The sequence below is a fragment of the Lepus europaeus genome, chromosome 7, assembly GCF_033115175.1.
Source record: "Lepus europaeus isolate LE1 chromosome 7, mLepTim1.pri, whole genome shotgun sequence".
Taxonomy (NCBI): Eukaryota; Metazoa; Chordata; class Mammalia; order Lagomorpha; family Leporidae; genus Lepus; species Lepus europaeus.
This window is the reverse complement of record NC_084833.1, coordinates 14,164,769-14,188,252: the sequence shown is the minus strand read 5'-3', so window position 1 is coordinate 14,188,252 and position 23,484 is coordinate 14,164,769. Positions and strand designations below refer to the sequence as shown.

The 23,484-nt window shown below is 51.6% G+C and overlaps 2 protein-coding genes across 2 annotated transcripts in view; both read right to left on the bottom strand.

Moving 5' to 3' along the window:
* Positions 1 to 692: 692 nt before the first annotated feature.
* Positions 693 to 22,295, bottom strand: PRG2 (proteoglycan 2, pro eosinophil major basic protein). Its single transcript, XM_062197423.1, has 7 exons — positions 22,226 to 22,295; positions 3,160 to 3,257; positions 2,800 to 2,868; positions 1,951 to 2,273; positions 1,596 to 1,727; positions 1,003 to 1,114; positions 693 to 816 (listed from the first exon to the last, which is right to left on the bottom strand). Exons 3-7 carry the CDS (start codon positions 2,855 to 2,857, stop codon positions 758 to 760), a joined length of 684 nt encoding a protein of 227 aa, XP_062053407.1. The 5' UTR covers positions 2,858 to 2,868; positions 3,160 to 3,257; positions 22,226 to 22,295; the 3' UTR covers positions 693 to 757.
* SLC43A3 (solute carrier family 43 member 3) overlaps positions 20,329 to 23,484 on the bottom strand; it is a 19,447-nt gene continuing 16,291 nt past the window's right edge. Inside the window, 3 exon segments of the mRNA XM_062197422.1 lie at positions 20,329 to 20,433; positions 22,226 to 22,349; positions 22,974 to 23,160. Of these exon segments, the coding sequence (XP_062053406.1) occupies positions 20,329 to 20,433; positions 22,226 to 22,349; positions 22,974 to 23,160 (416 nt within the window).

Below are 23,484 nucleotides of genomic sequence, written 5' to 3'. Positions count from 1 at the left end.
GCTCTGCCTCTTGAACCAAGATCCAGCCCAGCCCCACATTATGCAGAGGGTAGGTCTTGCCATCTTGAAATTTGGGAGGTTCAGAGACACTGGTAGGAGAGCAGAAAACTCATATGGGGAAGAGAAGGTAGCCAATGAGATGTGTCTTATAAGATCATGAGTATCTGGAATTTAATCCCACTGGGAAATCCTTGGAAACAGCACCCAGTATATGCCTTAGATTTATTCCACTTGAGGGCCAAGGGACTGGAGTACTTATACATGCACTTCTGAGAGTGGCCTTGGATGTTCCCAAGGATAGGTTGGTCTCCTTAAATGCCAAACCAACCACCATTCTGGAGTTTGGAGACCAAGGGAAAAGCATCCTGGAATGTGGCCACTGGGAGTCCACTTGAAACATTGAAAGGTCCAGAAGATGTGTTTGTGGTCCTGGCAACACCTGCTACACAGGTGCCCAGCAATTGGGTGTCCCATGGAGAGACCCACAAGAGCACATTCCTCTCTGTCCACAGAAGGCTCCAGACTGCCCCTCTTCCTCCACGACCTCTGACCACTTCGGTGAAAGTGGAGCGGGGAGGCGTTATCAGGAACTTCAAAGGTGGAGGGCTAAAGAGCATAGATCAATAATTCACAGAGAAAAGAAGTCTGTTTCAGTGAAGCAATTTTATTGCAGGGAGATGGGGGGAGGGGCATCAGGCAGGGGAAGGAAGGCAGGTGCCCCGAAGCGGATGGCTTTAAACTCCTGGCTGGGGTCTGTTCAGTAGGAACAGACAAAGGGGAGCCTAGTTGCACAGTGAGATCGATGCCAATGGCCTCCTGTGAAGGCAGAACAAAGGGGATCTTCAGCTTCTTGTCCATCCCCCACCTGACCCACAGCACCACCAGCAGCAGCCCCACATCTCAGTGGAGGTGAAGGCTAAAGACCCAAAAAGCCTCTTCCTAGCCCCTCCTCTGAAGAGCACCTCATAGGCCTTCCCATAGTTCACCCCAGACCCACCTCACCTTGGGTACCCAGGCTTATGCAGGTGCCACTACAGCCCCAGGGCTGCCGTTGACTCCAGTATGCAAAGTTCCAGGAGCTGCCATCAATCCAGTGAAAGCGTTGGCAGTTGCTCTAGGGAGGATGGGGGGAGGAGACGCAGGTTGGAGACAAGGCAGACAGGAAGAGCCAGTGCTGCCCCTGACTGCTGCTCCTGTTGCCCACCAGCCTGTGGCTTTGGTCTCTGAATCATTATGGACACTTCTTGGTCCGTTAAACTCCTGGTGCACGGTGATTATCACCACCATGTTCTTTGCATCCCAGTGACACAATTGTCCCTCTGGTGCTACCAAGAGGTAGGGCAGGTGCTGCCAACCTCACCCTAGAGATAAGGAAACATGCTGATAGTCTTACACTAATCATATAGTGAGTCAAAGACTGAGAAAAAATTGGACCTAAACTTCCTGTGTGATGTCTGGGCAGCCCCCTGCATCTCTTCTGGGGGTCTCTCAATCCCAATTCTTCAGGGGACCATAGAGCAGCACAGATATGCAGCCAGTAACACACTGACTAGGGTCAGGAGATGCTCTCCTATTAGAGCTGGAACCCCTCTTACCGGGCCTGTGACTGTGGCCCCAATCCAGACTCGAACATTGGTGAGTACATGAACGGCACACTGAATTAGGTAATTGAAGTTGAAGCTGTGGATGGAGACCAGGTTGCCCCGGTAGCACTTCTGGCACACAGCCTGCAGGGCAGGATAGAAGAGGAAGATTGGCACATGCCTCCCTCAGGGACTCACATCTTGGGTCCCTGAGTCTGAAAATCCACGCCCTCCTTCCTCCACTACAGCCCTCTAAAGGCTGTAGGCCTTTGTTCCACGTAGCCCTCCACTCTCACCCCAGCACCTCTGCAAGCTTCAGCCCCTGCTGACACCCCCCTCTGAGGGTCTTCTGCCCTGGGCCACTCACCTCAGCTGCATTAAAGGTCTGGGCATGCCTCACCAGGATGTAGCGCTTGCAAGTCTTGCATCCAGGGCTGATCGCCAGTTTTACCGTGTCCTCTTCCTTAGGACATTGTAAGGCCGTGTCCACCACATCCAAGTCTGAACCTGACTCAGCAGCTCCCTCTTCCTCAAGGGCACCTTCACATCGGAAGCACCCCTCTTCCTGCACCTCCTGCAGCTTCGTCAGCGCTCCAGGGGGCGTCTCCTCAGCCTCCTGTCCTGCCACCTTCCCATCCTGAGGCAGGGTCTCATCTCCCAAGGGGCTCTCAAAGTTGGACATTTTAGTCCCTGCCAGGGAGAAAGGGCAAGTGGTGTCCTGGCTTCGCATCTTTCCGTTGCTCCCCAGAACCATGGACAGCTCCTTGTTTACCCTGGGCACCAGTGTGCTCAACCTTGCCTGGAAGAGGAACCTGGAACAGGTCTCCATGAGGAGAACCCAACCTCCCCCAGGAAGTCAGAACATAGGCTTAGAGTCAGGCCGCTGTGAGCCTGGGTGTTGATTCCATCATTTTCTGGTTTGACTTCTTTGTGAAATGAGAATAGGAGACAACTTACCTTATATAGAAGATGCTCAGTGAAGGAAGCTATTAATATTATGAGCAATATTAGCATTATGTGGGAAGGACAAAAAACAGCAGAACCAAGAACATAGCAGATGCCCTCAGGGGGTTCCTTCGATTCCTAGTGCCTGCTCCTTCAAGTGTACAGAAAATCTTGGGTAGGGGATGATCAGAGAAGGGCATGGGGATGTGACTCTGACCCCATCTACTGCAGAAAGGAATGAAGAGAGAGGCTGAAGTCAAAGAAGACTTACTGAGGTGGAGAGCAGAAACCGCTCCAAACAGAAGAGCCAGAAGTAGGGGGAGTTTCATGATGTTTCGTCCTGCAACGGAGAACACATTTTATCACTGAGATGCATGCGCATGTGTGCGCACACACACACACAAACACAAACACATATCACAACCACCCCACTGGGGGACATTGGGAGTGAGGTGGAGGAAAAAAGGCACAAACAGAAATCAGGATAGGTCACAAAAGGGAATGCTGAGCCCGGTCCGTGCCTCTGCAGGGTGTAGCAGAGCATCCTGCAGGCCTGGAGCTGCAGAAGAGGATGCTACATTGATTCATTGGCACTTAATGGTCCCACAGAGTTTGTGGAGAAAGCACTCACCTGATCAGAGGGCTTTCTTCAGGGCTTTAGAAGTTCCCGAAGCACAGCCCCTCCATCTCACAATGATCTCTTATATAGGGGCCTTGGAGGAAGTTCCCCTGAGGAAGAAGGGGTTAGCCTCAGCCCAAGGGCAGTAGGAGGGCTGATAACACCCATTTCATCACTTTCCTGGGGAGCCCCATCTGCTGCTATAGTCTCTCCCAGCACCCCCCTTAGGAAACTGGGGGCCTGCTCAGGACTGAAGGTTCTCCTTACGGGCTGCACCTAGGAGTCTCCAAAAGAGCACTTCCAGAATACACATCAGTCCTGCTGTACCTGCAGGGATCGGAAGTGCCACAGACATTTTGCAAACATATCTGTCCATGTCTACTGGGGTAAAAAATGTGTACTTGATCATTTGATCAATTTCACACTTTGTTTTTTTTTAAAGATTTATTTGAAAGTCAGAGTTACATGGAGAGAGAAGGAGAGGCAGAAAGAGAGGTCTTCCATCCACTAGTTCACTCCCCAATTGGCTGCAATGGTTAGAGCTGTGTTGATCCAAAGCCAGGAGTCAACAGCTTCTTCAAGGTCTCCCACGTGGGTGCAGGGGCCCAAGGACTTAGGCCATCTTTAACTGTTTTCCTAGGCCATAGCAGAGAGTTGGATCAGAAGTGGAGCAACTAGGACTTGAACAGGTGCCTATATGGGAGCCCAGCACTGCAGGCAGCGGATTTACCTGCTAAGCCACAGCGCCAGCCCCTATTGAGTATTTTTTTTGAATGAGTGAGTGGATGAATGATTCAGAGCACTGAGGCTGGCCCAGGATTGCCTCCCTGGTGAGAGAGGCTCAGAAAGTACCTGTAGAATTGCAACAAATACGCTTAACTCTTAAACTCAGCTAGACTTTCTCCAGGGGGTAAAGTCAATCAATTCAACTGAGCAATTCATTCAACACATAATAAAAAAGCTCCTGCCATGGCCTGGGCAGGGTTCTAGGCAGTGAAGGTCCCTGTTGTCATAACATTTACTTCCTGCTGGGGAACACAGAAAACAAACAAGAAACCAATAGATAAACAAAACCATATCATTTTGGTCACTATTATGATGGAAATCAGTGGAATGATGTGGAACAAAGTGACCAAATGAGAGAGTGGGGAGGGTGGGCTTCCGTCAAAAGAGTTCCCAGAGGAGGCATCTCTGGGAGGTGACATTAATCTGAGACCTGACAGATGGGAGGAAGTCAATGCAAAGGCTTTAGCTTGGCCAGTGGAACTGGAGGGATCACTCCTCCTGGTCAGGTTGGATCAGTAGGCAAGAACCCAACCGTGGAGAGCCTTGCAGGCACTGGCGATGAGTTCCTAGTGCACGGGAAGACTTTGAGGGTGAGCCTGGGGATAATGGGCCTTGAGGTGTTACCAGACGTGCTGGTGTGGGCCAGTGAGGAAGAAGTAGATGGACTGGGGCTGTGGAGAGGTGGGAGGTGGGGTGGGGGCACTGCTGCAAAGATGGGTTCCTTCGAAGCTTGCTGAGTGTTCTCCGTCTCTGGGAGAGTGGAGGCCCGCAGGGGAAGGAAGTTAACGTGTAGCAGGGAGTGGGAAGAATGCTGACTTGGGAATCAGGGTATCTAGGTCCACATCTGAGACACGGAGACCACCCTGGATCATCTCTAAGGACCCTTCCAGCTCCAGCTTGTCAGTCCCCTTGGCCTCTGTCAATCACTGGGACGTGCAAATAGAGAAGTTCAGAGGAGCTGTTGTCAAGGCCGATTTCACAGAGCAACGGTCCTGGTCCCTATCTCCTGAGCTGCTCACCCCTGGGATGGTGTTAGCCCTTTCACCACCTCTTATCTGCCCCTGTGGGGATGTTGACCAAGCCTGGCCATCAGGCAGTTGATCAGCTCTGCAGATCAAGCCCCTGGAGCCCATCACTTCTCTGAGGGCCAGAGGAGTCCTCCTGAGCAGGACTGCAACTACCAGGAGCTTCCTGGCTTCCTGCAGCCTGAGGCGAGCAGTGCTGAGACCTTGAGCTGAATGGAGGCTCCGTTCTCTTCAACTTCGCTGCTGCGCTGTCCCCGGGCTCTTTGCCAGCAGGTCCTCAAGCCCACTCCTTTGGAATACTTCTCTGGACTGATCGCCCCACCAGTAGCACCAACCATGAATTTACTCCTGGGAAGGAGACGGGTCTTGAGCACTGCAGGCGTCATCATTCCAGCTAACACATCACCACCCACATGAAGACTTCAAACAACATTCAGCCATCAACTCATAGCTCTCTAAGAAGTGTGGGTACCCCAAGGCTGGGTTTTGTGCTCTGGGTCCCCCAAGGCCAAAATTAGGATGTTGGGTGGGCTGTGGGATCTCCTGGACTTCAGGGTCCTCCTCCAAGCTTATGTGGTTTGGGTAGAATCCATTCCTTGAGGTTGTTGGATTGAAGTCCTTGTTTCCTTGTTGGCTGTCGGAAGTGGGGAACAATCAGAACCTCGAGGCTGCCCCTCTCCCTTGCCACATGGTCTCCTCCATTCTCAAAGCCAGCAACAAAGAATCTCCTTTGGGTTGATTTCCCCCCGTGCCTGCAATCTCTGATCTCAGGAACTGTCCAGGTCCTTTCAAAGGGCTCATCTTGCTACCGCTGATAGTCTTCATTCCTGACAAAGCCACCAGAATGAAATCAATCATATTCATAGCCCTAGGAATTGTACATTTTATGTGCTGCAGGGTTGGAGATCTTGGAGGGCATCTTAGAATTCTATCACAAGAGTCAAACAGGACTCTGTTGGCAACCAAGGATAGCAGGGTCATTCCTGCCTCTTTGGCGACAAATCCTGCAGTAAAACCAGAGGATTTTTTTGGTTTTCTTTTTGGCCTTTGGAGAGGTTATGAAAGAATTGAAATATTGACCCCCACCTAGGATCATCACATCACACACAGTCTATGATTGCAAGGTTCATGTCTCCTTGAAGTCTGTTCGTGTTTCCAGATTGAGAAACCCTGGTGCAGGTTATGCAGGAGGGATGCATGTGGAGATGAGGGCTGGGCTGATCTGAAGCCAGGAGCCACAAGCCTCCTCCAGGTCTTCCCATGCTGCTGCAGGGGCCCAAGGACTTTTGCCATCTTCCACTGCCTTCCCAGGCCATAGCAGAGAGCTGGATCAGAAGTGGAGCAGCTGGGACTTGAACCGGTGCCCATATGAGATGCCGGTACTTCAGGTGACAGCTTAGCAACTATGCCTCAGAGCCAGCCCCAATTTCATACTTTGGAAACTAAACTTCAGGTGTAAAAGCATCTGTAAGAACAAAGTTTACAAAAGTGTGTATCACTAGACTGTTTTTAATATTTATTTTATTTATTTAAAAGGCAGAGAGAGAGAGAGAGAGAGAGATTCCATCTGCCGGTTCACTCCCCAAATGACTGCATGCCTAGAGCTGGGCTGATCTGAAGCCAGGAGCCAGGAGCTTCTTCCCGTGTTGTGCAGGGGCCTAAGCACTTGGACAACCTTCTGCAGCTTACCCAGGCACATTAGCAGGGAGCTGGATCGGAAGTAGAGCAAATGGGACTTGATCCAGTGCCCATATGGGATTTTGGTACCACAGCTGGTGGCTTTACCCTCTATGCCACAGCCCCAGCCCCAAAGATTCAAATCTGGTTCTCTCTGGGACAAAGCTCTTCCCCCTCCCATGTACCTGCTGTGTCTCAGGACACTGTGCTTTCTAGGTGGAGACAAAACAGAAGGAGTCAGGGACCTTGTCTTCCATTTGCTAAGAGGAGACCGATCCAGGCAAAACCAGAGAAGGGTTAGAATTCAAACTAGGATGCACACCACTGACTGATGAGGAAGTCTGTCTATAGTAGAAGACAGCATAAAAGGCTTTACAAAAATATGGAGCTGGCTCCTGTCCCAGTGGAAAGGAGGGGAATAAAAGAGAAGGAAGCAGGCATTCAGATGGGAGGAATGGCTGAGAAAAGGTGTGGAAGGAGATGACCTTCAAGTATGTGCAGGACAGTGTCATTCTGGTGGCTGCAGAGCCCACGGTGCCAGAGGATGGATCCTGAGCCCAAGCTGTCCCTGTGACATCCTGGGTGCCAGCCACAAGGTCTGCATCTCAGAGAAGCAGTGTGGTTCTCCCTGGACCCGCCCGTTCTGCAGCCTGGTTTTGATCTTGAGTCTGGGTCTCTAGTCCCTCCTTCAATTTTATGAGCTACCTCATTTCCTCTCAATAAACTCATTTTTCTACTCTGATCAGCCCAGGAGGGTTTCTGTTGCCTGCTACTAAGAGCCCTGACTGATGCTGATGTGCAGCATTTAGCACAGGAACTGACATTTAATTACTGCTCAATAAATGAATGCGACTCATATTATTAGGCCCAGAAGTGATCAGAGTCTCTGGGGTTGATGCACATTAATCAAAGTCTCAAGAGACTGAAGTCTACATCTGGTTCCAATAATATCATTTAAGTCCACCTATACACACAAGGGGCCTACTTGCCTGATCAGCACATTCTGTCCCTGTATCACAAGCTACAGTTTGCTCAGAAGACCTGGATTTTGAAAGGAAGCAAAGAGCTGGAGGTTTTGGGGTCTCACGCTTTTGAGCAAGAGGGGGCTGAGGCCCACCATCTCAGCTAGAGCCCCAGCCTTGCCTCCTTCTCCAAGAAGCATTCCATCAACACCACAGGATCCTGAGCCTCACAAAGCCCCCTTTTGGGGTCCAAAGTTAATTCAGAGTCCAGGAGCCACTCACCTCAGTACCTGTGCTCCTGTGGGGGACACTAACAGGTCAGCCCTGCCTTTAATCTTTCCTGATTTCAAGGCACTATCCCAATCTAGTCCCTGCTTCAGCCTGTCAAAGGGCAGAACTGGCACCCTTCTGTGCCACTGGTATCACATGTGTGTCCCAGACATGGAGCACAGCTCACCTGGGTATCACGGCCAATACTCAGAAGCTGCTTTATGTCCTTCACATGCCCAGCCCTCAACTCATGGAAGTTTGAAGGTAGGAAGCACTGCAGCTCAGGCTCCCAACTCATACCATTCAGCCCTCATCTCCACATGCATCCCTCCCCCATAATCTGCACCACAGTTTCTCAATATGGAAACACGAACAGACTTCAAGGAGACATGAACCTTGCAATCATTAGACTGTGTGTAATGTGATGCTTCTAGGTGAGGGTCAAAACTTTCCATTCTTTCATAACTTTTCTTTTTTTTAATTTTTTAATTTTTTTGACAGGCAGAGTGGAGAGTGAGAGAGAGAGACAGAGAGAAGGTCTTCCTTTTGCCGTTGTTCACCCTCCAATGGTCGCCGTGGCTGGCGAGCTGCAGCCGGCGCACCACGCTGATCCGAAGCCAGGAGCCAGGTGCTTCTCCTGGTCTCCCATGTGGGTGCAGGGCTCAAGCACTTGGGCCATCCTCCACTGCACTCCCGGGCCACAGCAGAGATTTGGACTGGAAGAGGAGTAACCAGGACAGAATCCGGCGCCCCAACTGGGACTAGAACCTGGTGTGTTGGCGCCGTAGGTGGAGGATTAGCCTATTGAGCCACAGCGCTGGCCTCATAACCTTTCCAAAGGCCAAAAACAAATAAACAAACAAACAGACAAAAAAATCCTCTGGCTTTACTGTCACCAAAAGGCAGGAATGACCCTGCCATTCTTGGTTGCCAACAGAGTCCTGCTTGACTCTTGTGATAGAATTCTACGATGCCCTCCAAGATCTCCAACCCTGCAGCACATAAAATGTACAATTCCTAGGGCTATGAATATGGTTGATTTCATTCTGGTGGCTTTGTCAGGAATGAAGACTATCAGCGCTAGCAAGATGAGCCCTTTGAAAGGACCTGGACAGTTCCTGAGATCAGAGATTGCAGGCACGGGGGGAAATCAACCCAAAGGAGATTCTTTGTTGCTGGCTTTGAGAATGGAGGAGACCATGTGGCAAGGGAGAGGGGCAGCCTCGAGGTTCTGATTGTTCCCCACTTCCGACAGCCAACAAGGAAACAAGGACTTCAATATGACAACCTCAAGGAACGGATTCTACCCAAACCACACAAGCTTGGAGGAGGACCCTGAAGTCCAGGAGATCCCACAGCCCACCCAACATCCTAATTTTGGCCTTGGGGGACCCAGAGCACAAAACCCAGCCTTGGGGTACCCACACTTCTTAGAGAGCTATGAGTTGATGGCTGAATGTTGTTTGAAGTCTTCACGTGGGTGGTGATGTGTTAGCTGGAATGATGACGCCTGCAGTGCTCAAGACCCATCTCCTTCCCAGGAGTAAATTCATGGTTGGTGCTACTGGTGGGGCGATCAGTCCAGAGAAGTATTCCAAGGGAGTGGGCTTGAGGACCTGCTGGCAAAGAGCCCGGGGACAGCGCAGCAGCGAAGTTGAAGAGAATGGAGCCTCCATTCAGCTCAAGGTCTCAGCACTGCTCGCCTCAGGCTGCAGGAAGCCAAGAAGCTCCTGGTAGTTGCAGTCCTGCTCAGGAGGACTCCTCTGGCCCTCAGAGAAGTGATGGGCTCCAGGGGCTTGATCTGCAGAGCTGATCAACTGCCTGATGGCCAGGCTTGGTCAACATCCCCACAGGGGCAGATAAGAGGTGGTGAAAGGGCTAACACCATCCCAGGGGTGAGCAGCTCAGGAGATAGGGACCAGGACCGTTGCTCTGTGAAATCAGCCTTGACAACAGCTCCTCTGAGTTAAGTGTATTTGTTGCAATTCTACAGGTACTTTCTGAGCCTCTCTCACCAGGGAGGCAATCCTGGGCCAGCCTCAGTGCTCTAAATCATTCATCCACTCACTCATTCAAAAAAATACTCGGGGGGTAATCTCTGATGTCAGGGAGGTTTAATTTTACTGATGAATGAGACAAACAGAATGAATCTGTCAGTGAAACAGGTCACTGTATTGAGCAGATCCTTAGAAGTGGGGAGTTGACACCATCTAGAAGACAGGAGCTTTCAGGGTCGTGGGAGTCACTAAAAGGCAAGGGTGGGCAGAGAGGATTTCCTGGAAGAGGCTGTTTGGCTGAGCTCTGAAGCCGACAGATGGGACAGAGTGGGCAGTGCACAAGTGCAGGCACTTCAAGTGCCCAAATTATGGCCTGGGACTGCTGGAATTTGAGCCAGGATATGGACAATTGGGTGTTCCCCGAAGGTTGAGTGGAAGAACAAAGTGGCTTCTCAGCTTTGCATCAAGGCTGAGCTCCTCCCAGCAAGCTGTCCTGTCCCTCCACCCCTTCTTACTCCTCTCCCCATAGAAATCCGGTTTCTGTTCTCCCCACTGCACCACTGAAACTGCTGTTGCCAAAATCCCCACTGACCACCCAGTTACCAAACCCGACAGACGCTCTGCAGTTCCTACCCTTGCGCCCTCTGCTGTAGGTGATACCGCCACACTTCCTTCTTAACGTCTGCCTCATTCAGCAACAGCCTTTGCAGCCATTCACTCCCAGTTCCTGCTGATGGGTTCCCCAGCTTCTTGCTTAAGTTAAATGGTGGGGCTCACCTGGCTTCTTGAACTCTGAACTCTGCACATGTTCCATGAGCCATTTCAGCTACTCTCACAGCTCGAGCTACCAGACCATAGGCTAGTCACCCCCAAATCTGCTCAGGCCTGCTCCTGAGCTGGGTGGTCAACCAATAAGCTTCTTCACTTAAGAATCCCACTTAGCATTGTGAATTCAACACAACTCAGACTGAACACAAGGTGCACACCCACATCCCTGCATCAAACTTCTCCTTCTCTTCTTGTGACCACTTTCTCAGGAGAAATCATCACTTTCTACCCAGACTCCCAGCCAAGGATCCTGGAACCATCCTTCCCTCTCCTGCTCCACCCCTTACACATCCAAAAATCACTGTGCTCTTTCTTTACCAGCTCATCTTCCCACCCCCCTCACTCCCTCTGCCACTCTCCTAGATGAGTGCTGACTGTCTTTGACTTAGACCATTCAACAACTCCCAACTTGCTTTTCCTGCCCCCAGTCTTACCACCCTCCCCCACCTCCAATGCATTCTCCAAGTGCTGCCCAAATGAGCTTTCTAAAACCCAGCGCTAATCACACAAACATTTTTTTTAAATTAATCTTTCTCGCTCCTGGGCAAACACTCTGTGTGTGTGTGTGTGTGTTCTTGTCTCTATTTATCCTCACCCTTGGCACTACTGACATCTTGGACTGGATACTTCTTTGTTAGGGGTACTGTCCTGTGCATCATTAGAAGTTTAAAATCTGTCTCTGTCCCTGCTAATGTTACCTTCTGGCCCTGGTTGTGGCAATCAAAATGTCTCCATGTAACTTCTTAAGTGGAAAATCACACCCAACTGAGAGCCACTGCTTTACAACTATAACTGCTCAAACACTAAATACGCACACACTGACTGCTCCCATCACACTGAACTCTGCTATTCCCCTAACATGCCCGATCGCATCAGGCCTCCATATTTTTGCACCTGCTACTCTATTTGCCCAGAATGCTCTTTCCTCACTAACCACTGTGCTTATCCTTTCTCTTTATCTGGGTCTTAGCCAAGGACCACCACTTCTATGAAGGCTGCCTTGACTTCCAGAGAGTGGAGACTAACTGGCTCTTCTCTTCCCCAGTGCCTGTCCCACATCATCGCACCTCTTCTCGTGCTGTTTCCCCGGTAGGGCCTGAGCCTTGCTTAATTCACCTACATATCTCTGGAAACGTGATAGAGGCTCAGTTCCTATTTGCTGAGTTAAGTGAATAAATGATGAAAAGCACCTCTTGTCCAAGTTGCACACATATTGAGCTGGGCAGATGCCCCTTGCAGTGAGATCTTGGGTAGGAATTTTAATAATGGTAACAACTACACAACTACTACTTAGGAATTACTTTCTACGTGCTAAGTATTTTAAGTGCTCATTATCATTTAATCATCTAAACAATGCTATGAGACAAGAATCATTGTCATCTCCAAATTACCTACAAAAAGGTTGAGGCTTGGAATGGTTAAGCTATTTGCCAGGTAAGCATTAGATCCAGGATTTGATGGAAACCTCCCACTGTTACCCTTCATGGTGGCGAATAGCATGCTCCTTCTCCAATATAAGGGGTACTCACAACAATCTTTAAGTTACAGGAGGAAGGTGATGATATGAAAAGCATGAAGAATGTAGTCCAAGGGTTGGAAAATATCTCTATTCCCGGCTCTTGGCTTGTGAGCTGAACCACCTCTGGAACTTCAGGATAAGCAGTGAGGTCGGAGTGCAATGATCTCCTAAGGGCCCGGAACATGGTAGGTCTTCACCAAATAATCTGCCCTGAATATTCTCCCCACCCCAGAGAACTTAAGTGATGGCCCAAATGTCACACGCTAGCAAACGGCGGAGCTTGGACAAGAACACTAAACCATCCACCATCCACAAGAAGAGATTTTTCTGAGCCTTTTCTACATACAAGCTCATCCCTACACAGGACAAGTCACAGTGCTCTCCATTGAAGAGCATCTGGAACCCCTCCCCCTCCGCCCAAGCACCAAGGACACAGGTGGCCAATGAAAGACCCGGTTACTGCCTTCGTGGAGTTCCCAGCCTAAAGGAAGACCCACAGTCAGGATTTTTCAGCATATGACCACACATTAGACTACAGTGGTGGTGAGGTCTGCGCTGGAGGGGTACTTGCTGCTATGAAAACCTGTGCTGGGTAGCAGGCTGGGACGGAAGGCGCAGCTATCTGACCTGAGCACTGACTGAGCTGTAGGGACTGACTAGGGGAGGGTGGGATGCAGTCCAAGCACAGTCATCAGAACTGTTTTACTGGCCTCGCAATGTGATTTTGCACCTAGAATGAGTGCCAGCTGCCACAAATGAAGGGCCTACCAGATGCCTGAGCTGAGCCCTGTTCATACACAGACCCGAGGGTCTCCACTCCTCTCTGAGGGAGGCCCTCCAGCCCCCATCCTCAGGGGAGGAGAGAAAGACATGGGGAGTGGGAGCCCTGTGGCTTGCTCAAGGACGCCTGAGACCAGCAAAGGAGGCCAGAGCTGTCTGACCACACTTGTCCCCTAGTCCCTCTGGGCCCAAGCTCAGGGCTCCAGAAGGAATACACAGCCCTGGCTCCCTGCTATTTGACATTTGTGTGCACTGAGATTTTCGGCATTGACTGCCAGCGAAACAAAAGTAGTGCAAAAATTGAATATGAAGATTGGTATTTTTCATTGCCTTCGGCTTAAGATTTGGGGTAATTAGGAAGTCTTTTTTTTTTTCCTGCCTTTGAAGTTTTCCCATTCCAAATAGTAAAGAACGCCTTGGGACACTTTGTTAGGTACAAGGAAGTGTGGGCAAATGTTTACAGGGTGGCTTTCTGACCTGAACTGAGGTGACAGCATTCCAGACGCCACCAGGCGTAAAATACGGACACGCCTCACTCCATCTTCCTCCTAGGACGCCACGCGTGTTGCGAATAACATCCCTCCGGGTGGTTTATTCTGAGCATGCACTGCCTAGGTGCCAGCTTCTCTTTGAAGTGCCTGATGCTCACTGAGTCACTTACTCCTTACAGCTGCGTAATGCGTGCTTCCCGTTACACCATTTTACAGATGAAGAAATGGAGGCGCCGTGAATGTAGGTGCCAGGGCTTGTGTGGGAAGGGCTGGAAGTTCAACTCCAGAGCCCGGGTCACTTCTACTCTTTATTTCCAAGGTTTCCTTCTGCTCCTTGCAGCAAACTTCTGTGGTGCTTCCTATCTCTATGACAGGTGGGGAAGCTCCATGTGGCTGCAGGTTGTGCTGCAGGCTCACAAGGCTGGCCAGCACCTGCAGGGTCCAGAGACTTCCCTACACACCAGACTAACTTCAGGCTGCAGGGTAACCCTGGCCCAGGAAACAAAAATACCACATGGCCTCTGACCGGATGTTTGAGTGTAGAAAATAAAAAGTCAACATCCTTGGAGCAAGGGCTGGTGTCAACACAAGACCCGGTCCTGATCTAATTGCCCTGCCCACCAGGGGCAGTGATGTGGACTGAATTATGCTAGAAGCCATCAGATATATTCATTGTGTGAACCTTTCATTGCCAGCAAAGGACCAGAGATCCTGTGCCTTAAAGCATGGGTAGAACATGTCCTTCCCCAAGCACATTAGTGAAAGGACTCCCTGCTGTGTCCAGAGTCACCCTGGGTACAGGCAGGAGTCATCAACCCTCTGCAAGAGGCAGGACATGACCACTTGGGGTCCTCGATCCAAGCTGTGAGTTTGGGAGATCAGCCGCACCTTGGCAATTGGCAGGCAGCACCTTCAGCCAAAGAATGGTGACACCATAGGATAGACGGTGACTCAGAGGTGACTCGGGGAACCCCCAGAGTGGTTTTTCTTGGATAAGCCCCCATGACCTCGTCATGCCTCTGAGTTTCACTGTCACTCATACTGTCCGATCTGCTGCTCCAGGCTGCCCCATGGTTCACTGTCATCTGGGATCCCTGTGCCAGCCGCTACGGGGAACAGAAAACAAGGGGGACATCATCCAAGAAGCGGGTGTGTATAGGGGAGGTCCCACAGTGGGGTGGCTGGGGGTGAATAAGACGCAGCATGGCCATCAGGGAGTTTGTAAGCAGATGCTTAAAATCATGGGTTGATGATCACTAGATGATGTACAGGAAAGCTTATGGGTTGTTTTAAGTGTCGTGCACACCAACCTGTCACTCAAGATTATCTCTGAGCAGTGTAATTGACAGCAGCAGTGTTGCTACAGGGAGCTCTTTATTTTCTGGTCTTTGCTACAACCTTACATTTTTTTACATAAGACAAGCATCAAGGTAATGACTAAAATAAACGTGACCTTGGAAGTCAGACAGCTCTGTGTTAAGTAATCCTATGGGCAGGTGTTTGGTGTAATGGTTAAGATAGAGCTTTGAGTAACAGAAACCCATAACTGAGTGCCTGGGTTCTTTAGTCTTGGATCTGCTCCGGATTCCAGCCCCCTGCTCATGTGGACTTTGGGAGGCTGCCAAGGTGGCTCAAGTATTTGGTCCCTGCCACTCATGTGGGAGATCTGAATTGAGCGCCCAGTTCTTGGCTTTGGCCTGACCCAAATCTGGCTTTTATAAGCATTTGAGCAATGAACCAGAAGACTGGAGATCTCTCTCACACACATAAATAAATAGAATAAGTTAAAAAAAAAACATGAAAAAGTACCAGCTCCATGGGGCACCAGTTGGTGAACCTAACTTTCCTCATCTGTAACATGGGGCTGCTCATGCACGCATCCCTGGGTTTCAGGTTTACAGGAAGTCGTCACCCAAGGACCCATGTCGTTCCATGGGCTACTCTTTTTCTGTGCAAGGTGCTGTTGTCTCTGAGAAGGCCCAGCTGGGCACCCTGGGACACCATGAGGCACAGCCACTTCCAGTCCCTCCCTGCTGAGCCTGGTGGCAGGAGACAAGGGTTATGCAGAAACCTGTTGCTGAATGAAATCACAACTTGTGCAAAGCCTGGCTGGCCGGCTTCCTCATTTGAAGGAGTTGGTTGTACCTGTGAGAGGCGTTGAGGGAGGGGCTCTCGGGCAGAACCGCAAGGCTGTGCACGTGGACTGCTTTTCTGACTGCCTCTCCCCTTGCTCTGACTCAGGAGATAGGTATTCTCTGCACTGCTTGGGAAACTTAGGCAGTTTATTTCTTAATTTAAAAAAAATTTTTAATAACAGCTCGAGGAGTTGGCATTGCAGCACAGAAGGTTAAGCCACCACTTGCAAAGCCAGCATCCCATATCAGAGGGTCAGGTTGAATCCTGTCTGCTTTGCTTCTGATCCAGCTCCCTGCTAATGTGTCTGGGATGGCAGTGGAAGATGGCCCAAGTGCTTCGGCCCCTGCATCCACCTGGGAGAGCCACATGGAGTTCCTGGCTCCAGCCTGGTTCCAGCCTAGATGTTTCAGACATTTGGAGAGTGAACCAGCAGATGGAAGGTCTCTCTCTCTCTCTCTCTCTGCACCCCACTCCCATCACTATAACTTTCAAATAAATAAACAAATGAATCTTTTTTAAAGAGAAGCTTGAGGGGCCGGCACTGTGGTGCAGTGGGTTAAAGCCCCAGCCTGCAGTACCGGCATCCCATATGGGCACCGGTTCGAGTCTCGGCTGCTCCTCTTCCAATCCAACTCTCTGCTATGGCCTGGGAAAGCAGTGGAAGATGGCCCAAGTCCTTGGGCCCCTGCACCCACGTGGGAGACCTGGAAGAATCTCCTGGCCCCTAGCTTCGGATCAGCTCAGCTCTGGCCATTGGGGTCATTTGGGGAGTGAACCAGCGGAATGGAAGACCTCTTTCTCTCTCTGGCTCTACCTCTCTTTGTAACTCTTTCAAAATAAATAAAATATTTTTTTAAAAAAGGAAAGAAGTTTGAGATATGATATGCATACCATACATCATACAGTTCATCCATTTAAAGCATCAACTTTAGTGGTTTTTTAGTGTATTCAGACCTCTGTGACCATCACCACTATACATTTTAGAAAACTGTCACCCCTTCCCCAAAGAAACCCCTTACACATCAGCAGTCACTGCCCATTCCCTCCTCACCCAGGCACCACCAGTCACCAAACCACCGTCTGTCTCTGTCAAAATTCAGCCATGCTGGATACTTCATAAATGAAATCAGACACTGTGAGGGCACTTTTTAAAAATGTTATTTGTTTGGGCCGGCGCTGCGGCTCACTTGGCTAATCCTCTGCCTGCGGCACCGGCACCCTGGGTTCTAGTCCCGGTTGGGGCGCTGGATTCTATCCCGGTTGCTCCTCTTCCAGTCCAGCTCTCTGCTGTGGCCCAGGAATGCAGTGGAGGATGGCCCAAGTGCTTGGGCCCTGCACCTGCGTGGGAGACCAGGAGAAGCACCTGGCTCCTGGCTTCGGATTGGCACAGCGCGCCTGCCGTAGCGGCCATTTGGGGGGTGAACCAACAGAAAAGGAAGACCTTTCTCTCTGTCTCTCTCTCTCTCTCTCTCACTGTCTATCTAACTCTGCCTGTCAAAAAAAACCAAACTTTATTTGTTTGAAAGGCAGAGCAACAGAGAGAGAGGGAAAGGTGGAGAGAGAGAGAGACAGAGAGGGATTTTCCAGCCGCTGGCTCACTCTCCAAATGCTCACAACAGCCAGGGCTGGGTCAGGGAGAAGCCATGAATTAGGAACTCCACTAGGGCCCCCCACAGGGGTGGTGGGGACCGAGGGACTTGGGCCATCCTCTGTTGTCTTCCCAGGGGCAGTAGTAGGGATCTGGATCAGAAGCGGAGCAGCTGAGACGCAAACCAGAGCTCCCACATGAGACACCAGCTTTACAAGCCATGGCTTAACCTGCTGTGCCACGATGTTGGCCTCCATAGGAGAATTCGAAAAATTCTTGATAAAATAGCATTAAAAGACACATTATTTTGGTGCAAAAACAAGTTTTGGACCTGTGCATAGTTTTTTTCATGAACTTTTGAAGATCGTTCATATGTGAGCTCTTGACTGGCCTCTTTCACTTAGCAGTCTATTCTCAAGTTCACCCATGTCATGGCAGGTGTCTGACTTCATTTCTTTCTGCTGCCAAATAGCATCTATTCCATGGCATGGATACGTTAGTTATCCCTTCACTAGTTGCTGGACCCAAGACTGCTTTCTCACTTCACTATCTGATCTGTCATTCCAGCTGTGGTACTTTCATTCCCTACCATACACCAGGCAACTGACTCATTTCTAGTCCTTACAACAGCCCACAGTGGGAGTCTGCTTCTCCCATTGTACAGTCAGAGAAACTGCGAAGTTGTGGGGAGATGGCTCATCCAAATCACAGTAGTAAATGGCAGAGATGAGACTGAAAAGGGTTCTTTCTGCCACAGCCCCTTCCGATATGCCCGTCTAACTCTTTCCAGTTGAGTCTGAGGCCAGAACAAGAAAGAATCTCCTCCTGCAATGCTCCTGAGTTCCACAAGCCTTGACTGGCACCAAGCAGATGGCAGGCACTCCTTAGGCACTGAGCCAGGCGAGACTCAGACCCCACCTCCTGGAGTTTACTGCCCAGGCGAGGGAGGCAGGTGCCAGTTCCCAGGAAGGATGTGACCCAGTGCCAGGGACTTGGAGCCGCTGGAGGGCCCAGGGAAGGATTCCTGGAAGAGACTGCCTTCTGAGCGTGATTCCTGCAGGTGGGGCGGATTTCCCAAGCAGAGACGGGGCCAGCTGCCCCTGCAGAGGGATCGGCGTGCACACAGACCCAGAGATCAAGAACATCAAGGGCTCCCCCTGCTGAGAGTCTTGAATGCCAGGCTGGAGTCTGGGTTGCCCTGTGGGCAATGGGGGAGCCATCAAAAAGTTTTTGAGCAAGAAGATCATAAACATCTGTGAGAACTCTGGTATCCCTCTTCAGTTTCCCTGGCCCCACAAATGCCACCCTCAGCATCCCATAGGACGAAGGGAGAGCTGAGCTTCGGACCCTGGGCTTCTCCACATCCCCAGCACCCAGTACAGTGCCCGAGGTTTTGTGGGTGCTCAATAAACATGCATAGGATGACTGGACGGAAGCATGGATGATTCTGCCTGCCAGCCCCCTCGCTTCTCCCCCACCTCCCTTCTCCTTTCCTGGGCCCTCTGCTGGCTAAGTAGAATAAGACAGCTGGTGCGTTCCAGATTCCCCCATCTCGCCCACCTGCCACCTCGCCCGCTGATCCCTCACCTTCTCCCTCCCTGCCACCCTTCTCCCTGCCGGGCGTGAGTAAGTGAAGGAGCAAGCACTCACGTGCTCCCACCACGTGTCGAGCACATGTCACCTTCTCACAGTCACCCTCAGGGAGAGAGATGATTAACTGCACTTTGCAGGTGAGGCGATTGTGACTCAGTGGTTACAGGACTTGCCCAGCTGCCGAGGGGGCAGAACTGAGACTTGACTCAGACTGGGACCTTCTGCTTCTTTTTGTGCTTCTTGCTAGGGCTGTGCAGTGGGCGTGGGGGACCCTGTTGAGGCTTAAGCATGTGGGGAGGAAGGTGGGAGGGGGAGGCTCTGAGCTCACATCCCAGGACCAGGGCCAGGAACGTGGAGCCTAGTCTGAGGGCTCCTGCCCCGCCTTTGAGTCCAGCTGTCCTCTACCCCCCTCCTGCACTCACTCCCCCAGGGACACACAGAGGCACACACTCACAAACGCTCACACACATGTTCACACACATACACATGTATGCTGACACACACATGAGCTTACATGCTCACGTTCATGCTTTCACAATGCCCAGTCACACACATGCTCATTCTCGTCCATGCATGCCCATGCACTCACACACACTTCTCACACGTATGTTCAAGCATGCGCTCATGCTCACACACACAATCTCACAACATGCTCATGCATGTGTTCGCACACAAAACACACAGAGCCCAGCTGCTTCACAGAGCAGGAACGGTAGCTGCCTTACTCACAGAGGCTTTATTTTTCTATAAAAATTACCCCTTAGAAAAACTCTATACAATGCTCAAAGTAAATAACCATCGCCCACCTTGAAAAGAAAAACATCCCCAAGAGAGTTGGTCAGAAATCCTCCCACCCAGCGGGCCCGCTGGTCCCCAAGGCCCTCGGGGTGGCCTGACTCTGTCCTGTCCTTCATAGCTCCAGAAAGAACCTCCAACTCCAGGCCTCCTCTCATTCTACAGATGGAAAATGTCACGCTCAGGGTCAGCCCAAGGCCCCCCAGCACCAGTGGCCAAGCAGGAACTCTGCCCAGGGCTTCCCGTCCACTGGTCTTCCCTCTGGATGCTCACTGTGAGTTCTGTAACCAAGGCTTTGCCATGGCGGACAGGCTGGGGCTGCTGGGCCGTGTAGTGAGGCCGTGGCAACCTCGGGCTGCCCCTGGAGGCCACCTGGCAGCAGAGGTTCCAGCACCTGCGGCCTAAAGAAGCAGGTGGCACACCTCCTTCTGCAAATCTCCTCCCAGGGGCCAAGGGTCACCAAGGCCACAGCCGGAGAGACACCTCCTGTTGGAAGCAAAGGGGAACTTCCCCGTGCTTTTGCTTCAGGTCTGTACTGCATCAACCCACTTGGCAACCAAGATTCTTCCTTGCAATCAGAAGTCCTGGTGGTGGTTAGATATGTTTGGATTTTTTAAGAAAAAACAACGGCGGCTTAATAGTTTGGGCAGGTGCAGTCTTTGCACTGGGGATCCTCTGAGGTGGGGGAAAGATTGGTAACAGCATCTTTGGGGCTGATGAGGGAGGGCTTTGAACTACGCGGTGGCACAGGGGGCTTCTCTCTGAGCACGGCACTCCCGGTACACCAGGAAGGGGTGGATGAACGTCAGGAGAGTGACCAGCACCAGCACCACGTTCACCTGTGGGAGAGAGGGTGTGAGGCCAGGTCCAGGAACACTGAGCAACACCCACCACCTGTGAAGAGGCCCGAGACCTACCCCAGTATGGTCTATCTCCCACTACCACCACCACCAGCACCGCCACCAGGCGCTACGGTCCCCTGGAGGAAGGACTTTGGGTCATTTTCATTCTGCCCTATGGAGTCAGTTGGATGGGGAATATTATGACCATTTTACAGATGAAGAACCAGAGGCCCCCAGAGAGCATTCAATGGCCTGTTCAAGGTCACATGGGAAACCAGCGGAGGCACTGGCTGGAATGCACATCTGAATATTAGGTTTGGTCACTGATAGAACTAATTCCCCCCAGTTTTTAAATTTATTCCTCCTTATTCTCCCTATGTCAGATTTTAATTCCTCTTTTAGACTTTTTAAATAAAAGATGTTTATTTATTTATTTCTCCTTTTTAAAAAGATTTATTTGCAGAGTTACAGAGACAGAGAGAGGGAAAGCTCTTCCACCCAATGGTTCATTTCCCAAATGGCAACGACAGCTAGGTCTGGGGCTAGGTCAGTCCAAAGCCAAGAGCCTGGTATTTCATCTGGGTCTCCACGTTGGGTGCAGGGGCCCAAACACTTGGGCACTTGGGCCATCTTCTGCTGCTTTCCCAGGTACATTAGCAGGGAGCTGGATCAGAAGTGGAGCGACCAGGACCTGAATGGGCACTCACATGGGATGCTGGACTCCCAGGCAGCGGTTTAAACCACTGGACCAGTGCGTTGGCCCCTCCTTTTTTTTTTTTTTTTTTTTTTCCATCTACTTGAAAGCCACAGAGACAGAGAAATCTTTTATCCATCAGTTCACTTCCTAAATGCCCATGACCCAGAGCTAGGTCAGACCAAAGCCAGGAGTCAGGAATTCCATCTGGGCCTCCCACATGGGTGGCAGAGGTCCAGGCACTGAGGCCATCATCTGCTGCCTCCCAGGAACGCATTAGCAGGAAGCCGAGTCAGAAGTGGAATGGCTGGGACTAGAGCTGCTGCTCTGATAGGGGAATCGGGCAGGCCAACCAGCGGCTTAACCCACTGCGCCACAACACCAGCCCCTTAGTGATAGGTTTCAAACGCGGCCAAGAGAGCTGTGCAGTAGTCAGAACGCTGCAGTCAGACTTGAAGGACTTCTGCTCACAGCTGTGTGTATCTGAATCCCTAAATCATACAACCTCTTGGAGCCACGGCTTATACAAAAGGCTGGAGAGTGGTGTGCACCTGCTGGTGCCACGTGAGCATCCCCCCGGGTGTGGAGACCTGGAGGCCACACCAAAGAGCACCTGCCACTTGGGCAGCGGTGGGCACCAGCACCTGCTGCAGCCCGAGGAGAAAGCCCAGGCTTGGCTTGTGTTCTGGCAGGCAGGACTTTGCAGTCTTGAGTTTTCGCTTGCAATGTTGCTGGTATCATGCATCTTACTCCAGGACACGTCTGTTACACACACACACACACACACAGCTATTTTCCCCCCAGATTTCTGAACAGTGCAGGCTGCACCGTGTGAACCCAGTGACTTCGAGTATCCCCAGCACACAAGCCGGGGTGCTCCTGCTGACCCCAGTTTGAGAGGCAAGATCAGGGGTGTGCCTTGTGCAGCTCTTGCTGCAGGTACCACACCCAAGCCTCCTGAGCTGGCTTTGGGGTGCCCCCTGCTGGGGCATTGCTGTGTTACCCAGCCTGGTGTCCTTGCAGGACCAAAGCCAGCATCCCCTGCTGGGGACAGGCAGGCCAGGACCTATCCTCTCCCTCCCCCACAGTACTCACGTAGAACAGGTCATTCTGGAGGGGACCTTTGATGAGGGTGAAGAGGGGGAACTGCAGCAGGGACACAATGGCCGACAAGGCCATCACCAGCCCAAACAGCTTCCCAAAGTGCTCCGAAGGGAAACTGGAAGAGAGAGAAACTGGGTTCCAGCGAGCTTTGGGGACTCTTGCTCCAAGCCCACCCTTCACCCATCCACACCTGCACTGCCCTGCCCCCCCACACCTGTGCTCAGGCATCAAACCACAGAATTCAGAGAAGGGACTGTGCTGGGCCCTGGGAAAACAGCAGGGCCCCAGATGCAGGCTGTGCCAGGGGAGGAGTCAGTGACAGGACAGACACAGAAGCAGCCCATTGCCTGCCAGATGCATGCCTGATCAAAGGTAGCAAGAAGAGAGTGTCTCCCACAAAGGGAGGACGCTTTCTTGCCGACTCCTCCGTGGATGGTGTGGAGCAGAAGTGGGCATTGCAGGGTGAATAGGAGTTCACCAGGCAGGTAACAGAGGCACAGGGCACAGATGAAGCAATGGCTCAAGAACATGAGTGTGTCAACCTTTGCATCAGCCTGCCCCTGTCCAGCCATCGCGCCCTCCACACCTGCGCCCAAACCCGGTCATCCTCACCTGACCACCTCCAGGCCCACCCTCCCCTCACCACTTCTTTACCTCTGCACTGCTTCCCGGAGTCCCTGTGTGCCCCGCCCCTCCCCCCCCCCCCCGAGGGGGCACACCCCACCTGCAGCCCACTTACGCAAGGGTGAGGTAGGCTGCATTGCCCCCGCACAGGAAGGAGCGACTGATCACTTGCAGGACAAAGGTGACGTATTGAAGGGGGAGGAAGGGGACCGAGGCTCAGAGGGCAAAGCCCAGGCACAGCAGGGACGTCAGGGCCAGCGAGGGCACGGCAGAGAAGAGGGCCACCGATGCGTCAGAGAAACCTGGTCCGAAAGGGAGCAAGAGAGGCTGCCTGCGGGAGAACCCAGCAGACGGCAGCGAGGTGCCGAGAAAAACCGGGGGGGGGGGGGGGGGGGGGGGAAGGGAGGAGCCACCCCCACCCTCCTGGGATCCTCTTTCTCCCAGGTGCCCCCACGCCAGCCCATCAATCATGTCTATAATTCACCTCCCAAACATCATTCAGATGGGACCATCTCTTCCTCACCGACTCTTCCTGGTTTTATGCCCTTAACACACTCAGATGATTTCAACGCCTGGAAATAATCCCCGCAGCAGCCAGCAGGGAACGCGGCATGAGCTGCACTGCA